This window comes from Oncorhynchus nerka, linkage group LG3 (genome assembly GCF_034236695.1).
Source record: "Oncorhynchus nerka isolate Pitt River linkage group LG3, Oner_Uvic_2.0, whole genome shotgun sequence".
In the NCBI taxonomy this organism is placed as follows: Eukaryota; Metazoa; Chordata; class Actinopteri; order Salmoniformes; family Salmonidae; genus Oncorhynchus; species Oncorhynchus nerka.
Window position 1 is genome coordinate 53,621,882 of NC_088398.1, and position 17,126 is coordinate 53,639,007.

The 17,126-nt window shown below is 40.5% G+C and overlaps 1 protein-coding gene across 4 annotated transcripts in view; it reads left to right on the forward strand.

Annotated features, from left to right (window-relative positions):
* The window catches only part of sema5ba (sema domain, seven thrombospondin repeats (type 1 and type 1-like), transmembrane domain (TM) and short cytoplasmic domain, (semaphorin) 5Ba), a 233,209-nt gene that overhangs the window by 61,492 nt on the left and 154,591 nt on the right, over positions 1-17,126 (forward strand). For all 4 annotated transcript variants that reach the window (XM_029636696.2, XM_029636702.2, XM_029636710.2 and 1 more), the window contains one exon: positions 14,734-14,986. In XM_029636696.2, coding sequence (XP_029492556.1) covers positions 14,788-14,986 — 199 coding nt within the window. In that variant the 5' untranslated portion in view covers positions 14,734-14,787. The remainder of the gene's footprint in view (positions 1-14,733; positions 14,987-17,126) is intronic.

Sequence of the window (17,126 nt, forward strand, 5' to 3'; positions counted from 1 at the left end):
GGACAGTGTGATTGTGATTGGAGGGCAGTGTGATTGGAGGACAGTGTGATTGGAGGACAGTATGATTGGAGGACAGTGTGATTGGAGGGCAGTGTTATTGGAGGGCAGTGTGATTAGAAGGCAGTGTGATTGGAGGACAGTGTGATTGGAGGGCAGTGTGATTGGAGGGCAGTGTTATTGGAGGGCAGTGTGATTAGAAGGCAGTGTGATTGGAGGACAGTGTGATTGGAGGGCAGTGTGATTGGAGGGCAGTGTTATTGGAGGGCAGTGTGATTAGAAGGCAGTGTGATTGGAGGACAGTGTGATTGGAGGACAGTGTGATTGGAGGGCAGTGTGATTGGAGGGCAGTGTGATTAGGGGGCAGTGTTATTGGAGGGCAGTGTGATTAGAAGGCAGTGTGATTGGAGGACAGTGTGATTGGAGGACAGTATGATTGGAGGACAGTGTGATTGGAGGGCAGTGTGATTGGAGGGCAGTGTGATTGGAGGACAGTGTGATTGGAGGGCAGTGTGATTAGAAGGCAGTGTGATTGGAGGACAGTGTGATTGGAGGGCAGTGTGATTGGAGGGCAGTGTGATTATTGGACGTTAAGAACAGCTTAATAAGTGGCCCTCTCGCCTCAAGCCTTTGTATCCTAATCAAAATTGAATTTCTTCATTGTTGGAGCCTATTTTGACTATTTGAACTGTGCTTCACACACCATAATAAAACCCTGGATGTGCTGTAACAAGTTGTTTTGTTACAATATAAATAAGGCAACGTTAAGGGGTGCAATCTGCGATTACAATCAGGACTTTTCTTCTGGAGTCTGTGTGTTGGAGTCTGAGTGGTGTAATGCAAGTTGTTCTCACTCAAAGGCTGTGTCCCAAATGGCACCATATTCCCTATATAGTGCACTACTTTTGACCAGGGCCCATAGGCATAGGTCCCTGGTCAAAATTAGTGCACTATAAGAAATAGGGTTTCATTTGGGATGCAGACAGACTCTGAAGCAGTGCTAGAATACGTAACCACACCAGTCTGGGGAAACTGTAAGAGTGTAATAGGCTCTTCAACACTTGGATTTTCAGATTGGCAGCAAGGCCATTGGGTGCTTTCACTGATGTAGACAGACAGCAAGTGATGATTGCCCTCCCTGAGATTCTACTGGCTGCTGTGTATGAGTACTCACTTCCCAAAAAGACACAGCCCACAGACACACATTCTGTAGCACTACACAAAGACGAAGATATGCACTTTGTACTCTGTGGACTGTTTCCACTCTGGAGAATGCAAAGTGCAGACAGACACACAATCATATTATTTTGTTGTCTGGGGCTTTGTGCCTGGATAGATCACAGTCAAATAAATGACATTCCATATTATTTGATTCAACCCTGTCACGTCCTGTCAATGCCGTCACTCCCATAGAATTAAAAATAGAATGTTTATTCCTATGTTCAGTCCCAATGCTCTTTTCTGTGTCCGAGACTCCGAGGTCAGATGTCATTCAAGCACATTCCTTGGGAAAGCCATTTCTTCTGTTTTAACGGACCTACTCAAGCGTGAGCACAGCGACTCAATAAGAGATTTCTACTACCCTCCCATCACCCTTTTACCAAAAAGGTCCTTTTCTATCAGCCCTTCCTCATCTTGTCCCACATTCCTATGGTCTTCCCCAAGTGTGTAGCCTACATATTACCCACCTCCTGCTCCCCTCCTCTTTGGCTCTTAACGGGCCTCATTGTCCCCCTCCCATCGCCAATTGCCCAGACCCCTATAGGCCATCTCAGAGCAGGCATTAAAAAGATTGGTGAGGTTCAGCTATTGAGTAGAATTAGACATGGTCAATGTAACTGCCGACGGGACCAAACCCCTTGGGGAGAAAGGGGGAGGAGGGAGGAGACAGGGGGAGGCTGAATAGGGATGAGAATATGGTAGCAGTATGTTTGTTCGTGTGTGTGGAGGGGGAGTGTGGTGCCTCATGCCTACTAGTTATTTATGAGTTTAGGTGGTAAAAGACAGTGTGAGTTGAACTTATAATTGGTGAATGTTTTCAGATGCTATAGTGTGGTAATAGTTAGTAGGCTGTAGATATGTCTTCTTACTTCCTAGATTTCTCTTGGTGCTATACAGAAGGTTGGTATGCTTTGCGCTCTTGCTGTGTGTGTTTGCTTACCTTAGTTATTTCCCTAAGGGAACAATAAACATGACAAGTGGGAAATTAAGTGTGCAGCACCTAATTTTATTTCCTAAAAAAACATTTGATTATGTGGGTAATCAAATGGTTTTAATTGAGAAACGTGGATATTATGTAGATTTATTTGAGAAATTTGGAAATTAGTTACACTACCGTTCAAAAGTTTAGGGCCACTTAGAAATGTCCTTGCTTTTGAAAGAAAATCACATGAAAGAAAAGCAGAAGCATTGGCCCTTTTTTTTCAATTCAATTGTTCATACCCAAATCTAACTGCCTGTAGCTCAGGCCCTGAAGCAAGGATATGCATTTCCTTGGTACTATTTGAAAATAAATACTTTGAAGTTTGTGGAAATGTGAAAGGAATGTAGGAGAATCTAACACATTAGATTTGGTAATAGATAATACAAAGAAAAAAACAACCGTTTCTTTTGTATTTTTTGTATCATCATCTTTGAAATGCAAGATAAAAGCCATAATGTATTATTCCAGCCCAGGTGCAATTTAGATATTGGCCACGAGATGGCAGCAGTGTATGTGCAAAGTTTAAGACTGATCCAAGGAACCATTGCATTTCTGTTAAAAATGTTGTATTAAGGCTGCCCAAATGTGCCTAATTTGTTTATTAATAACTTTTCATGTTCAAATCTGTGCACTCTCCTCAAACAATAGCATGGTATTCTTTCACTGTAACAGCTACTGTAAATTGGACAGTGCAGTTAGATGAACAAGAATTTAAGCTTTCTGCCAACATCAGATATGTCTATGTCCTGGGAAACGTTCTTGTTACTTACAACCTCATGCTAATCACATTAGCCTACGTTAGCTCAACCGTCCTGCAGGGGACCCACCAATCCTGAAGAAGTTAAAATAACATCAAATTGATCAGGAATACAGTGTAGACATTGTTAAAGTTGTAAATTACTATTGTAGCTGGAGACGGCAGATTTTTTTATGGAATGTCTACATAGGCGTACAGAGGCCCATTCTCAGCTACCATCACTCCTGTGTTCCAATGGCACGTCGTGTTAGCTAATCCAAGTTTATCATTTTAAAAGGCTAATTGATCATTAAAAACCTTTTTGTAATTACGTTAGCACAGCTGAAACTGTTGTTCTGATTAAAGAAGAAATAAAACTGGCCTTCTATTTGAGTGTCTGGAGCATTATTGGGTTCGATTACAGGCTCAAAATGGCCAGAAACAAAGACCTTTCTTCTGAAACTCGTCAGTCTATTTTTGTTCTGAGAAATTAAGGCTATTCCATGCGAGAAATTGCCAAGGAATTGAAGATCTTGTACAGAGCTGTGTACTACTCCCTTCATAGAACAGCGCAAACTGGCCCTAACCAGAATAGAAAGAGGAGTGGGAGGCCCCGGTGCACAACTGAGCAAGAGGACAAGTACATTAGAGTGTCTAGTTTGAGAAACAGACGCCTCACAAGTCCTCAACTGGCAGCTTCATTAAATAGCACCCGCAAAACACCAGTCTCAACGTCAACAGTGAAGAGGCGACACCGGTATGCTGGCCTTCTAGGCAGAGTTGCAAAGAAAAAGCCATATCTCAGACTGGCCAATAACAAGAAAAGATTAAGATGGGCTAAAGAACACAGACGTAGGACAGAGGAACTCTTCACTGTTGACGATGAGACTGGTGTTTTCGGGTACTATTTAATTCGTCTAAAGAAGGCCAGTTTCATTGCTTCTTTAATTAGAACAACAGTTTTCAGCTGTGCTAACATAATTGCAAAAATGTTTTCTAATAATGATCAATCATTTTAAAATGATATACTTGGATTAGCTAACACAACATGCCATTGGAACACAGGAGTGATGGTTGCTGATAATGTGCCTCTGTATGCCTATGTCGATATTCCTAAAATATCTGCCATTTCCAGTTACAAAAGTCATTTACAACACTAACAATGTCTACACTGTATTTCTGATCAATTTTATTTTATATTAATGGACAAAAAATGGGCTTTTCTTTAAAAAATAAGGACATTTCTAGGTGACCCCAAACTTTTGAACAGTAGTGTAGGTTTAATTGAGAAACGTGATATTATATAGGTTGAATTGAGAAACGTGATATGATATAGGTTGAATTGAGAAACGTGATATTATATAGGTTTAATTGAGAAACGTGATATTATGTAGGTTGAATTGAGAAACGTGATATTATATAGGTTGAATTGAGAAACGTGATATGATGTAGGTTTAATTGAGAAACGTGATATTATGTAGGTTTAATTGAGAAACGTGATATTATATAGGTTGAATTGAGAAACGTGATATTATGTAGGTTGAATTGAGAAACGTGATATGATGTAGGTTGAATTGAGAAATGTGATATTATGTAGGTTGAATTGAGAAATTATGTAGGTTGAATTGAGAAACGTGATATGATGTAGGTTGAATTGAGAAACGTGATATGATGTAGGTTTAATTGAGAAATGTAGGTTTAATTGAAACGTGGATATTATGTAGGTTTAATTGAGAAACGTGATATTATATAGGTTGAATTGAGAAATTGAGAAACGTGATATGATGTAGGTTTAATTGAGAAATTATATAGGTTGAATTGAGAAACGTGATATTATGTAGGTTTAATTGAGAAACGTGATATTATATAGGTTGAATTGAGAAACGATGATATGATGTAGGTTTAATTGAGAAACGTGATATTATGTAGGTTTAATTGAGAAACGTGATATTATGTAGGTTGAATTGAGAAACGTGATATTATATAGGTTGAATTGAGAAACGTGATATGATGTAGGTTTAATTGAGAAGGTTGTGATATTATGTAGGTTTAATTGAGAAACGTGATATTATTTATAGGTTGAATTGAGAAACGTGATATGATGTAGGTTGAATTGAGAAACGTGATATGATGTAGGTTTAATTGAGAAATGTGATATTATATATTGAATTGAAAACGTTATTATATAGGTTGAATTGAAACGTGATATGATGTAGGTTTAATTGAGAAACGTGATATTATGTAGGTTTAATTGAGAAACGTGATATTATATAGGTTGAATTGAGAAACGTGATATGATGTAGGTTTAATTGAATGGATATTATGAGAATTGACGTGATATTATATAGGTTGATTGAGAAACGTGATATTATGTAGGTTGAATTATGATGTAAATTGTGATATTATGGTTGAATTGAGAAGTTATTATATAGGTTGAATTGAGAAACGTGATATGATGTAGGTTGAATTGAGAAGCGTGATATTATGTAGGTTTAATTGAATTATATAGGTTGAATTGTGATATATTATTAGTAGGTTGAATTGAGAAACGTGATATTATGTAGGTTGAATTGAGAAACGTGATATGATGTAGGTTGAATTGAGAAATGTGATATTATGTAGGTTGAATTGAGAAACGTGATATGATGTAGGTTGAATTGAGAAACGTGATATGATGTAGGTTTAATTGAGAAACGTGGATATTATGTAGGTTGAATTGAGAAACGTGATATTATATAGGTTGAATTGAGAAACGTGATATGATGTAGGTTTAATTGAGAAACGTGATATTATGTAGGTTTAATTGAGAAACGTGATATTATATAGGTTGAATTGAGAAACGTGATATTATGTAGGTTGAATTGAGAAACGTGATATGATGTAGGTTGAATTGAGAAACGTGATATTATGTAGGTTGAATTGAGAAACGTGATATGATGTAGGTTGAATTGAGAAACGTGATATGATGTAGGTTGAATTGAGAAACGTGATATGATGTAGGTTTAATTGAGAAACGTGGATATTATGTAGGTTTAATTGAGAAACGTGATATTATATAGGTTGAATTGAGAAACGTGATATGATGTAGGTTTAATTGAGAAACGTGGATATTATGTAGGTTTAATTGAGAAACGTGATATTATATAGGTTGAATTGAGAAACGTGATATTATATAGGTTGAATTGAGAAACGTGATATGATGTAGGTTTAATTGAGAAACGTGATATTATATAGGTTGAATTGAGAAACGTGATATTATGTAGGTTGAATTGAGAAACGTGATATGATGTAGGTTTAATTGAGAAACGTGGATATTATGTAGGTTTAATTGAGAAACGATGATTTATTATATATTATGGTTGAATTATTATATAGAGTTGAAACGTGATATGATGTAGGTTTAATTGAGAAACGTGGATATTATGGTTGAATTGAAAACGTGTTTAATTGAGAAACGTGATATTATATTAGGTTGAATTGAGAAACGTGATATTATTTATAGGTTATTATGAATTGAGAAACGTGATATGATGTAGGTTTAATTGAGAAACGTGATATTATATAGGTTGAATTGAGAAACGTGATATTATGTAGGTTGAATTGAGAAACGTGATATGATGTAGGTTTAATTGAGAAACGTGGATATTATATAGGTTGAATTGAGAAACGTGATATTATATAGGTTGAATTGAGAAACGTGATATTATATAGGTTGAATTGAGAAACAAGTGCTGTATTTCTTCTGCCACAAATCAGATACCTGGGAGCATCTTCTGATCTGATGAGCTGGTGTTGGTATTCCACTGGTACTAAAGCTAATGTCGAGGTTAGCGTGTTTGTGTGAGCTTGTGGTTGTGTGTGCGTGTATGTTTTTGTGTGTGTGTACATGTGTGCGCAACAGAAGGCTTAGTGAGAACAGAACATTTTTCATACACTTACTGCTCATGGGGCCTCAATAATACTGTACATCCTGATATAAGATGCTTAACAATCACATCCACTCAACATAGCTTAAGATCAAATGCATCAAAGAACCCATTGGAGTGGAACCAGTTCTCCATGGAGACTTTCCCAAAGGAAATTACCAATTTAATTTCGATTAGTTTTTTTCTTGTTATTTTCTTGAAGCGTAAACATCAATAGCTACATCCATTCATTCGCAGTGAAACACTTTATTCCTCTGATATGGGGTAGGTAGCCTACCTTGTTTTTTATGAACAGCACCAGTGATTGGATGCATCCCAAATGGCACCCTATTCCCTATTCTTCGTCAAAAGTAGTGCACTGCATAGGAAATAGGGTGCCATTTGGGACACAGACATTGTCTTCTCAATGGGCTGGAAGCAATTTAATCAGTGTCCTAATTGATTCAGATGAGATTTGGTTGAAGGACTTTCTATTGAGTTGTAATTATAAGCAGTCCCCTGGGCAACAGGGTAGAGAGTAGACCCATCACCATCCGGATGAGGGAAGGTGCAGGCATGGGCGCTCAGGGCCCTAAATCATTCGTCTCCGGTATGGCGAAGAGTGGAGCCGGAGAGGAGAGCCAGTGATTCATCCTAAACCTTTATGGCTGGTAGGGAGAGAGAAACTGTCTGACACACCTGCTGGCCCAGCGGCCTTGTGGAATGGGATAAAAGCCCTCTGATATTATTAAAAGACAAGAGTGTTTTGAAGGAGTTTTTATGGCCTCCATTCGTCTGCTCCGTCTCTCCCTTCCTGTTCGTTGCTTTTGTTTGAGTGAAAAGGCAACCTTTTGAGTGAGGCTGTTGCATTTAAAAGGTCTGAAAGACTGGGGGGGGGGTGTACCCCACCCCAAAAATGCACCCCACCCCAACCCCCACACAGCAGAGAAAGAGAATATGAACAAGGGAAAGAAGACAAGCTATAAAGTGTCTCTACTCATAGGCTATTATTCTGTCTCCAGGGCCCTTTGCCAGCTATTGCACCATCCAAGCTACGCAACTATTTACATTTCATGGCATTAATCAGACTTTACTCTCTCTCACCTTGCTTTTAGATACGCAGTATGTGGGTATCACTTAGTGGGTAGGGAAAACATATTTAGCATTTTGGTCTAGAAGATGTACCTCCCTCACTTTTGATGCTTTTCCTATGAGGGTATTTTCATGGCCTACAATACATCATCAATCTCTGAGCTGCTCTTTCTCTCTTCAGAACGTTTTCTCTGATGTGTCTTGACACACGCTGTGGGCTCAGTGCAAACACTCTACTCTACCTGGCCCCATCTACTTCAGACCTTGTTCAATATATTCACTGTTACCATAGCTACAGGATGGCATCCAATGTCAGTGAGTGAGCTGAGAGACAATATGAAATCAGAGCAATCTCAATGACTGGACCTCCCACCTCCTGTGTGTGTGTGTGTGTGCGTGTGTGTGTGTGTGTGTGTGTGTGTGTGTGTGTGTGTGTGTGTGTGTGTGTGTGTGTGTGTGTGTGTGCGTATCTCAGGAATTGTACCTCCTGCTTCCAACAGTAGTCACTCTGCTCGATTGTCAGAGGGCTATTGACAGGGGACGTGTCTGGGCATTCATTAGTCAAAACCCCTGGAAGTTCCCCTCTAAGCCATGAGCACACTGTCCACAGTCCATGGATAATTTACTGACTGACTCCTTCTCCCAGCCAGGCAGTCTGTGTTTGTGTGTGAATGTGAGTGTGTGAATGTGTGTGTGTGTGTGTGTGTGTGTGTGTGTGTGTGTGTGTGTGTGTGTGTGTGTGTGTGTGTGTGTGTGTGTGTGTGTGTGTGTGTGTGTGTGTCAAAGACAAGTGTAGCTGTGGTGGCGAAGGCTTGGATTCACAAGTGGGATGTAAAAGTGTTGGATAGACAGCTGACAGAACTGACAGAAGTACCTGTGTCACAGAGAATCGACCGCCTTGGTTTCAATTTGGCAAGTAGCGTTCAAGCAGGAGAACAACAGAGAGGGTCTGTCCTACACTCTTAGACAAAAGGTGTTATCTAGAACCTAAACGTTTTTTGGGGCTGTCCCCATAAGAGAACCCTTGGAAGAACAATATTTGGTTCCAGGTAGAACCTATTTGGTTCCAGGTATAATTGTTTTTTCACAGAAGGTTCTACATGGAACCCAAAAGGGTTCGTTTCCCTATGGGGACAGCCGAAGAACCCTTCTGGAACTTTTTTTTCTTCGAGTGTAGTGGGCCTCTTTGATTGTCCTTGCTAAAGGAGCAGTGGTGGACACACTCACCCAGGCACACACACGCTTGGTGCCAGGTCTGCCTGCTTGCTGTGACTCAGAGGGGACTGTGACCAGCTGTTCAAGGCTTTAATTCTCCAGTTTTGTGAGTTAGACATGTGTGTGTGAGTGTGTGCGTACTTGTGTGTGATTTGATGATGTGTGTATGTAGACTGATGAAACCACATCTGTCCACCCAAAGTGCCAGTGGAGCCTAGTCTACCCACTCACACCTCCACCTGCTGTTAGCGTTTACCCATGGGTCTAGTTGACTGTGTCTGTGCCAAGACCAGCACTGCTCTATGGGTGGTAGAGCTGCTGCTGGCCCTCCTGGTCTTCTCTCTCTACACCAGCCAAGCACTATTTTAATTAACACCAGTTCTATTTTAGTGTAGGGACTACCTGTAAGTTTGAATATACTTTACATAGCAGTGTATCTAACAGTAGTGTTTTCCTTTCTCGCAGATTCACTGCACACTTTTCACCGCAAATTATGTTCTAGCTAGGGTTGACATGAGGAATATTGCACCAAGTAACCCATCCCTTCTTGAAACGGTTTTCTGTATGCTTAGGGCTTTTCGATGTATGTCTAGTGGCACTTCTGTGTTCCTTGGCATCTACCCTGAGCCTGTTGTGTTGACTGTTACTGTATTGTAATGAAAAACACCCCAGCAGCTCATGTGCATTTGCCTAATTAGTTACCAGCTGTAGTGAGAGGGAGTGGGTTAATGGATTGTGGGCAATAAGGTTGATTTTAAACTCAACCAACCTAGTAATGTGTTATTGATCGGTCCATTTAAAGGAATACTATTACAAGGAGACCTAACCCTGTGAATGTGAGAGCAGGAAGTAAGTTATTAATCTACTTTACTGGTATTACGTGCCACAATGGTAACATTGTAAGAAGGCTCAAGGGTGGGTGATGATGGACTACAGGTTTCAGCCAGGCTGTATTCCCTTGTATATTATGTCTGCAGGAAATTACATTTACTACGAAGGAGGAAGTGGAGAACTGTGTGGTACTGTTCAAGGCTGAACTGAAATGCACTGAAAAAAAAGATCTTGATTCGACGTACAATAATGTTGTTGAGCAAAACTCACAACAAAATGTTTATGTCTGAAAATGTTGTTCAGCAAATTCACAATCCTATTGCAGCGGGTTACCTTACAATTGTACGTTGAATCGACTTTTTAGTTTTTTACTGTGTGGCTGAAGGAAAAGACTATGTGCTTAACCCGACCTGGAGCCAGCGAAGTGCAGCCAAATGTTTACATGAAGGCAAAAAGGCGCAACTATCACCCTTCAAGTTAAAACATTCGGCCAGTAGGTCAAAACATGAATGCTTTTATCTTTAAAAAATTACATTTTAAGAATGAGAGCTCATGTGAACTGAGATTGCAGCAATACCTAGGCAACTTAAGTACTGTGAGAGGTGTTGGGATGAAATGATGACTAAGATATTTCAGCTCTTCGTGTGCTTTATCTACTTAAAACAATTAGTTTAAAACATTGTTTTTCAGTATAGGGATCTCTCTAGAGAATAGCTGAAGAGAGTGTTTTTCAGTATAGGGATCTCTCTAGAGAATAGCTGAAGAGAGTGTTTTTCAGTATAGGGATCTCTCTAGAGAATAGCTGAAGAGAGTGTTTTTCAGTATAGGGATCTCTCTAGAGAATAGCTGAAGAGAGTGTTTTTCAGTATAGGGATCTCTCTAGAGAATAGCTGAAGAGAGTGTTTTTCAGTATAGGGATCTCTCTAGAGCTGAAGAGAGTGTTTTTCAGTATAGGGATCTCTCTAGAGCACATATGTCAGAGTCAAGGCCCGCGGGCCACATCCGGCCCGCAAGAAGGTTTTTTACGGCCCCTGGGATGATCTTGATTTATTATTAGAACCGGCCCGCAGCAAGCCGGCAGCCCGCAGATCTTTTACACGCACCAATACTACATTTCCCACAATGCAAGGTGGACTTTTGAGCAGTAGGCTGCTTCATTTCAATATTTATTGGCACAGCAGTCGTCAGCATCACAGTAAAATTAACTTTCAGATACCCATCAAAAATGGCAAAACGGAAGGTGGATACTGAGAACCGGGGGTTTCAAACAAGGTGGGAGTCGGAGTATATGTTCACGAAGGTAGCTGGAAAACCTGTGTGTCTTCTGTGTGGAGAAAGTGTGGCGGTACTGAAAGAGTATAATCTGAGACGACATTATGAAACGAAACACGCGGACAAAAACAAGAATATGGACATGGAACAAAGGCTACAAAAGGCAGAGGAATTAAAACGAGGCCTCAAATCTCGACAGGCTCTGTTCAAAAAGCCAAATCACAAGGCCAGGCTGCTGTCAAGGCCAGTTTTATTTTGGCAGAAGAGATCGCTAAATCAGCCCGGCCATTTACGGAGGGGATTTCATCAAAAACTGCATGATTAAAGTTTGTGACGAAGTTTGCCCAGAAAAAAGGCAACTCTTTTTAAATGTGAGTCTGAGCAGAAACACCATTGCCGAGAGAGTAGACCAGTTGTCCATCAATCTAAAAGAGCAGCTTGTGAAAAAGGGAAAAGATTTTATTGCATATTCCTTGGCTGTGGATGAGAGCACCGACATTTCTGACATTGCCCAGTTGTCAATTTTCATCCGGGAGTGGACTCCAACCTAAAGCGTGACAGAGGAGTTTTGGCTTTACGTCCTATGCATGGCACAACTACGGGGCATGATTTGTATGAAGAGGTGTCAAGATGTGTAAATGAGATGGAGCTGCCTTGGGAAAAACTCGTGGGTTTGACAACCGGCGGAGCACCTGCGATGTGTGGACACAGGAGCGGACTGGTGGCGAAGATACGGGAAAAGATGCAAGAGGAAAACGCGACAGGTGAGCTGACAGCTTATCATTGTATCATACACCAGGAAGCGTTGTGCGGTAAAGCCTTGAAAATGGAGCATGTAATGAGCATCATCACGCACAGTTAACTTTATCAGAGCCAAGGTTTGAATCACCGCCAGTTCAAGGCATTTCTGACGGAGTTAGAAACGGAGCATGGTGATTTGCCTTATCACACAGAGGTGCGATGGCTAAGCCAGGGAAGGTGCTTCAAAGATGTTTCGAGCTTCGTGAGGAGATTTGTCTGTTCTTGGACAGCAAGGGGAAAGACACAACACAACTCCGAGGCGAAATGTTTCTGTGTGAAATGGCTTTTCTGTGTGACATTACGAGTCATCTGAATGCAATAAACTTGCAGCTGCAGGGTCGGGATCGTGTCATCTCTGATATGTACAGTACAGTGAAGGCATTTAAACCAAACTGACTCTGTGGGAGACGCAGATGCGGAAAGAAAATTTGAGCCACTTTCCCAGCTGCCAGACCATGAAAGAGAAGCTCTCTACCAGTGCGTTCCCGAGCACACAGTTGGCTGATAAAATAGGTATGCTTGCCGCTGACTTTCGGCGCTTGATTTGCTGACTTTGAAGCACAAAAAAGCAGGTTGGAACTGCTCGGTAACCCATTTGCTGTTGACGTGGAAAGCTCACCACCAAACCTCCAAATGGAGTTGATTGACCTCAATGCAATGATGCACTGAGGGCAAAATATGCGGCAGTGGGTGCTGCGGAGTTCGCCCGTTTCCTCCCGGCACAATGCCCCAGCTGCGCATCCAGGCTGCTCAAACGTTGTCTATGTTTGGCAGCACATACCTGTGTGAACAACTGTTTTCTTTGATGAACCTGAACAAAACATCACACAGAAGTCGACTTACTGCTGAACACCTCCACTCAATTCTGAGGATTTCTTCAGCTCAGAGCCTTACCCGAACATTGATGAACTTGTGGAAAAGATGGGACACCACCAAGTATCACCCTCAACCTCAAACAAGTGAACATTACTGTGCAATCACATATTTAGAGTTTTTACTCAGTTCAAGTTTAAAAGTTAAAATTTAATATTTGTTTTCACTGCATGTTACTTCTCCTTAAACAAAGTGTTGTTTTTGATTAATAGATTTTTGCACTTTATTTTTTTGTATTTCAATCCAATTATATTTTAAAAATATTTCAGTTGAGTGGATGATAGAAAATTGCTATTATTGTTTTTTCTTTGAAGTAAATTTAGCCCACTTTTGCTAAAATAGAAAATATAGTCTACTGATGGTGCCTTGAATACCGGTTTCTTTCATTTAATGTTCATGTTATGGGGATATTTATATAAAGGAAATTTGTCTTTTGTGTCTGTTGAAAATTAAAGATGAATAAATATTGCTTTATTTATCTGATCATATTGTAATATATTTGTTAGGTTTTCAGTAGGTTCAATTAGGTTCACTAGACTATATGCGGCCCTCGTCTTGTAGCTGATTTTTTTATTTGGCCCTCCGTCCATTTGACTTTGACACCCCTGCTCTAGAGAATAGCTGAAGAGAGTGTTTTTCAGTATAGGGATCTCTCTAGAGCTGAAGAGAGTGTTTTTCAGTATAGGGATCTCTCTAGAGAATAGCTGAAGAGAGTGTTTTTCTTGTGTTAAGCTCATTTCTATGAGCCATAGATTTGAAGCTCACAGTGTTCTGGTACATTAACTCATGGTAACTTGCACCCCATTGAACAATCCACGACCCTTTCATTCAATTTTCTGATTTTAATCAGCCGTTAAATTAACTTCTGAGGTTTAATTGTGTATTTTGAACGATTATGGTGAGGTCAGGGGTTAGGTACTTCACAGACATGGCTCCTCGGTGTTTAAGTGTCTCTGTTGGCAATTTTCTCTCCTCACTCTCTCACCTGTCTCTTTGTTTTTCACCTTGTTTCATATTCATATACACCACAAGTTTGGGGTCACTTAGAAATGTCCTTGTTTTTTAAAGAAAAGCACATTTGTTGTCCATTAAAATAACATCAAATTGATCAGAAATACAGTGTAGACACTGTTAATGTTTTAAATGACTATTGTAAACGGCAGATTTTTTAGGAATATCAACATAGGCGTACAGAGGCCCATTATCAGCAACCATCACTCCTGTGTTCCAATGACACGTTGTGTTAGCTAATACAAGCTGCAAAGAAAAGTTGCGGAGTTTCAAAGAAAAAGCCTTATCTCAGACTGGCCAATAAAAAGAAAAGATTTAGATGGCCAAAAGAACACAGACACTGGACAGAGGAACTCTGCCTAGAAGACCAGCATACCGGAGTCACAGTTGACATTGAGACTGGTGTTTTGTGGGTACTAATTAATGAAGCTGCCAGTTGAGGACTTGTGAGGCGTCTGTTTCTCAAACTAGACACTCTAATGTACTTGTCCTCTTGCTCAGTTGTGCACCGGGGCCTCCCACTCCTCTTTCTATTCTGGTTAGAGCCAGTTTGCGCTGTTCTGTGAAGGGAGTAGTACACAGCGTTGTACAAGATCTTCAGTTCCTTGGTAATTTATCACATGGAAAAGCCTTCATTACTCAGAACAAGAGTAGACTGACGAGTTTCAGAAGAAACACCAGTCTCCGGGATTGTACTTATGTGTCAGGAACCAGAAGTGTTATCATGCAACCACAGACTCTTTGCAACACATCTTCTTTTTCAAACTCTCTCTCTTTCTTCCCTTATTTTCTCACAGTTGTATCCGAGAGGCCCAGCTTGGCAGTTAGAGGAAAGGCTCCGCCCCATCACCATGACAGCAGTGTTGCCACGGAACGCTGCCCCCCTGTCTGTGCCTGGCCTGTTGCTCCTCCCCCTGCTTCTGCTGCCCCTCCCCATCGCACTGTCCCAGAAACCCATGCTGCCCTCCCCACCCGCCCCCACGCCCGCCCCCCAGTACCTATCCCGGCCGGAGTGTACCCGGAGAGAACACCCTGTGGTCACCTTCCAAGGTAAGTCTTAATATACTGTACACTGTACACACCCTCCTGATTGGACAGAGCCATTCAAGATGCCCTTCCTCTAACAAATGTATGCAAACTTGATTATTTACAGTAGACTTAAACCCATTTTATTACTCAACATAACATTGGTCTTAGATACCCCATTTATAACACTCTCAATCCTTTCACCTCTATAATGCATAGTTTCATGACCTAAAGGCTCTTCTTGAACCAAAGTTTGGATGAAATTGTTTGACCTAAGAATGTTTTGCCAAAGGGATCAGTGTGAAACTGTACACCCATTATGATTAAATCAGTGAAGAGAATGACTGAACAGACTACAAGCCTAACAGGTTACAGGGAGGAGCAGCTCTTGGTACAGACAAGCGTTATAGCCATCTCTCATATCACGCTATACAGCAGGGGTCTCCAACCTTTTCTGGCAGGAGAGCTACTTAAAAAAAGATTAAACATATCGCAAGCAACATTTTTTTTATAGCTTTAAAATAGGCACATTATTCTCTTCTCCTCTACCCTGAAACTCTTCACCGGGTCGTTGGTGTACTAGAGATGTGTTTTACATCAATATACTGTACCTAGTAAGATAGTGGTTAATAAACAATATTTTGGCATGACAGCCCCATAGAATTATCTTTTCTATTTTCCCAAATTCTGTTTGTTTTTTCCTGGTTTGGGATTTTTTTCAGTTTTTTACTCTTAATATTAAAATTATTCATAAAGACACAATGGATGTGGATGTTCAGAGTCGATGTCAATGCTTAAATCACATCAGAAGACCGTTTTTGAGGCCTATCTTTGGTGTAATTCCCCTTTAATTGCACATTTAGCAAGAGAGGAAATGTGTCAATCTAGCGATGTTTCTGCTGTTAGGCCTACTGCTGCAGCACATGTCATGACAGTTTGCAAAACAATGGCAACACAATTGATACAAATAATCATGATATAGTTCTGTCAGGTAAGCCTATTTTTGTATTTAACAGTTAACATTTAATTGCGAAGGTTTTTGGGGAAAGTATTTCTGTCTACCCACAAGACGGCTATCATTAGCATCGACAACAGACAAGGGCAATATTGCTGGAAATTAATTGGCTGTTTAAACCAATAGTAGGTAGCCAGGGGTGGGATAATGTCAATGTGGCTTTGATTGGATAGTAGCCAGGCGCTTTATGTTTACGACAGTTTGCAATGGAACACATGAAAAAATGCACATACTTTCTGGAATTGATTGGCGAGCTACTCATAAGTGGGCTGCGAGCTACTGATAGCTTGTGTTCCACCTGTTGGAGAACCCTGCTATACAGAGAGAAACAGAGATGCTTTATGTTGATGCCAGCACCGTTTGACAAACATACCAGTAGACAAGGAGATAAACACTTTTCATTTCAATATTTCTGGCTGCCAGCTTCAATAATTCCACATGTTGGTTGGTTTACACACACTCAAATGCACATACACACATAACAAAGACAGAGAGAACAGTGTGTACAGGGATATCCCCTTTATCTTCTCTGTTCATCTATGCAGCGGGTTAAGAAACAAGGTGTTCTCCATAGTGAGAACTAGACATGCAGAGTGAAGGAGGGAGGATAACACTCAAATGGCTGTTTATTTCAGGAGAAGGTGTTTTTGTTAACCTTTCCAAGGGCCACGAATACATAGGTTGGTCAAATACATTCCGTTCAGTGTGTGGAAAGAAAGACGGAAATAAATGGTGAAGTGAGAGCTAGAGGTTTTACTTATTATTGGAAATATGCCCAAACCTCTCTAAAATCGATGGGTCATATGAACGTTTCCTGGGGCCCCTATAGCCTGCTTTTTATTGCAGTGCAGCATTATCACCTGAAATGGTCTTCTTTCACGGGCCAGTTTATTAATATGATCATGAGGTTCACTGGGGTCCAGGTGGAGGGCTGGAAGCCAAGGAAGACTATTTTTTTCAAATTATTCAATTTTCCATTTCCAGATTCAGATATGAATGAATCAGTAGAAAAGAGCAGGGGATATCGTTAAGACTATTCAATGTCACCGTTCCAGCACAAGGCCATTCTCAAGACCTATTCAGTATCTAATGGTTAGTTACCTGGATCAAAAATATCCTTTCACTCAGCTCCATTCATACCTACCTACC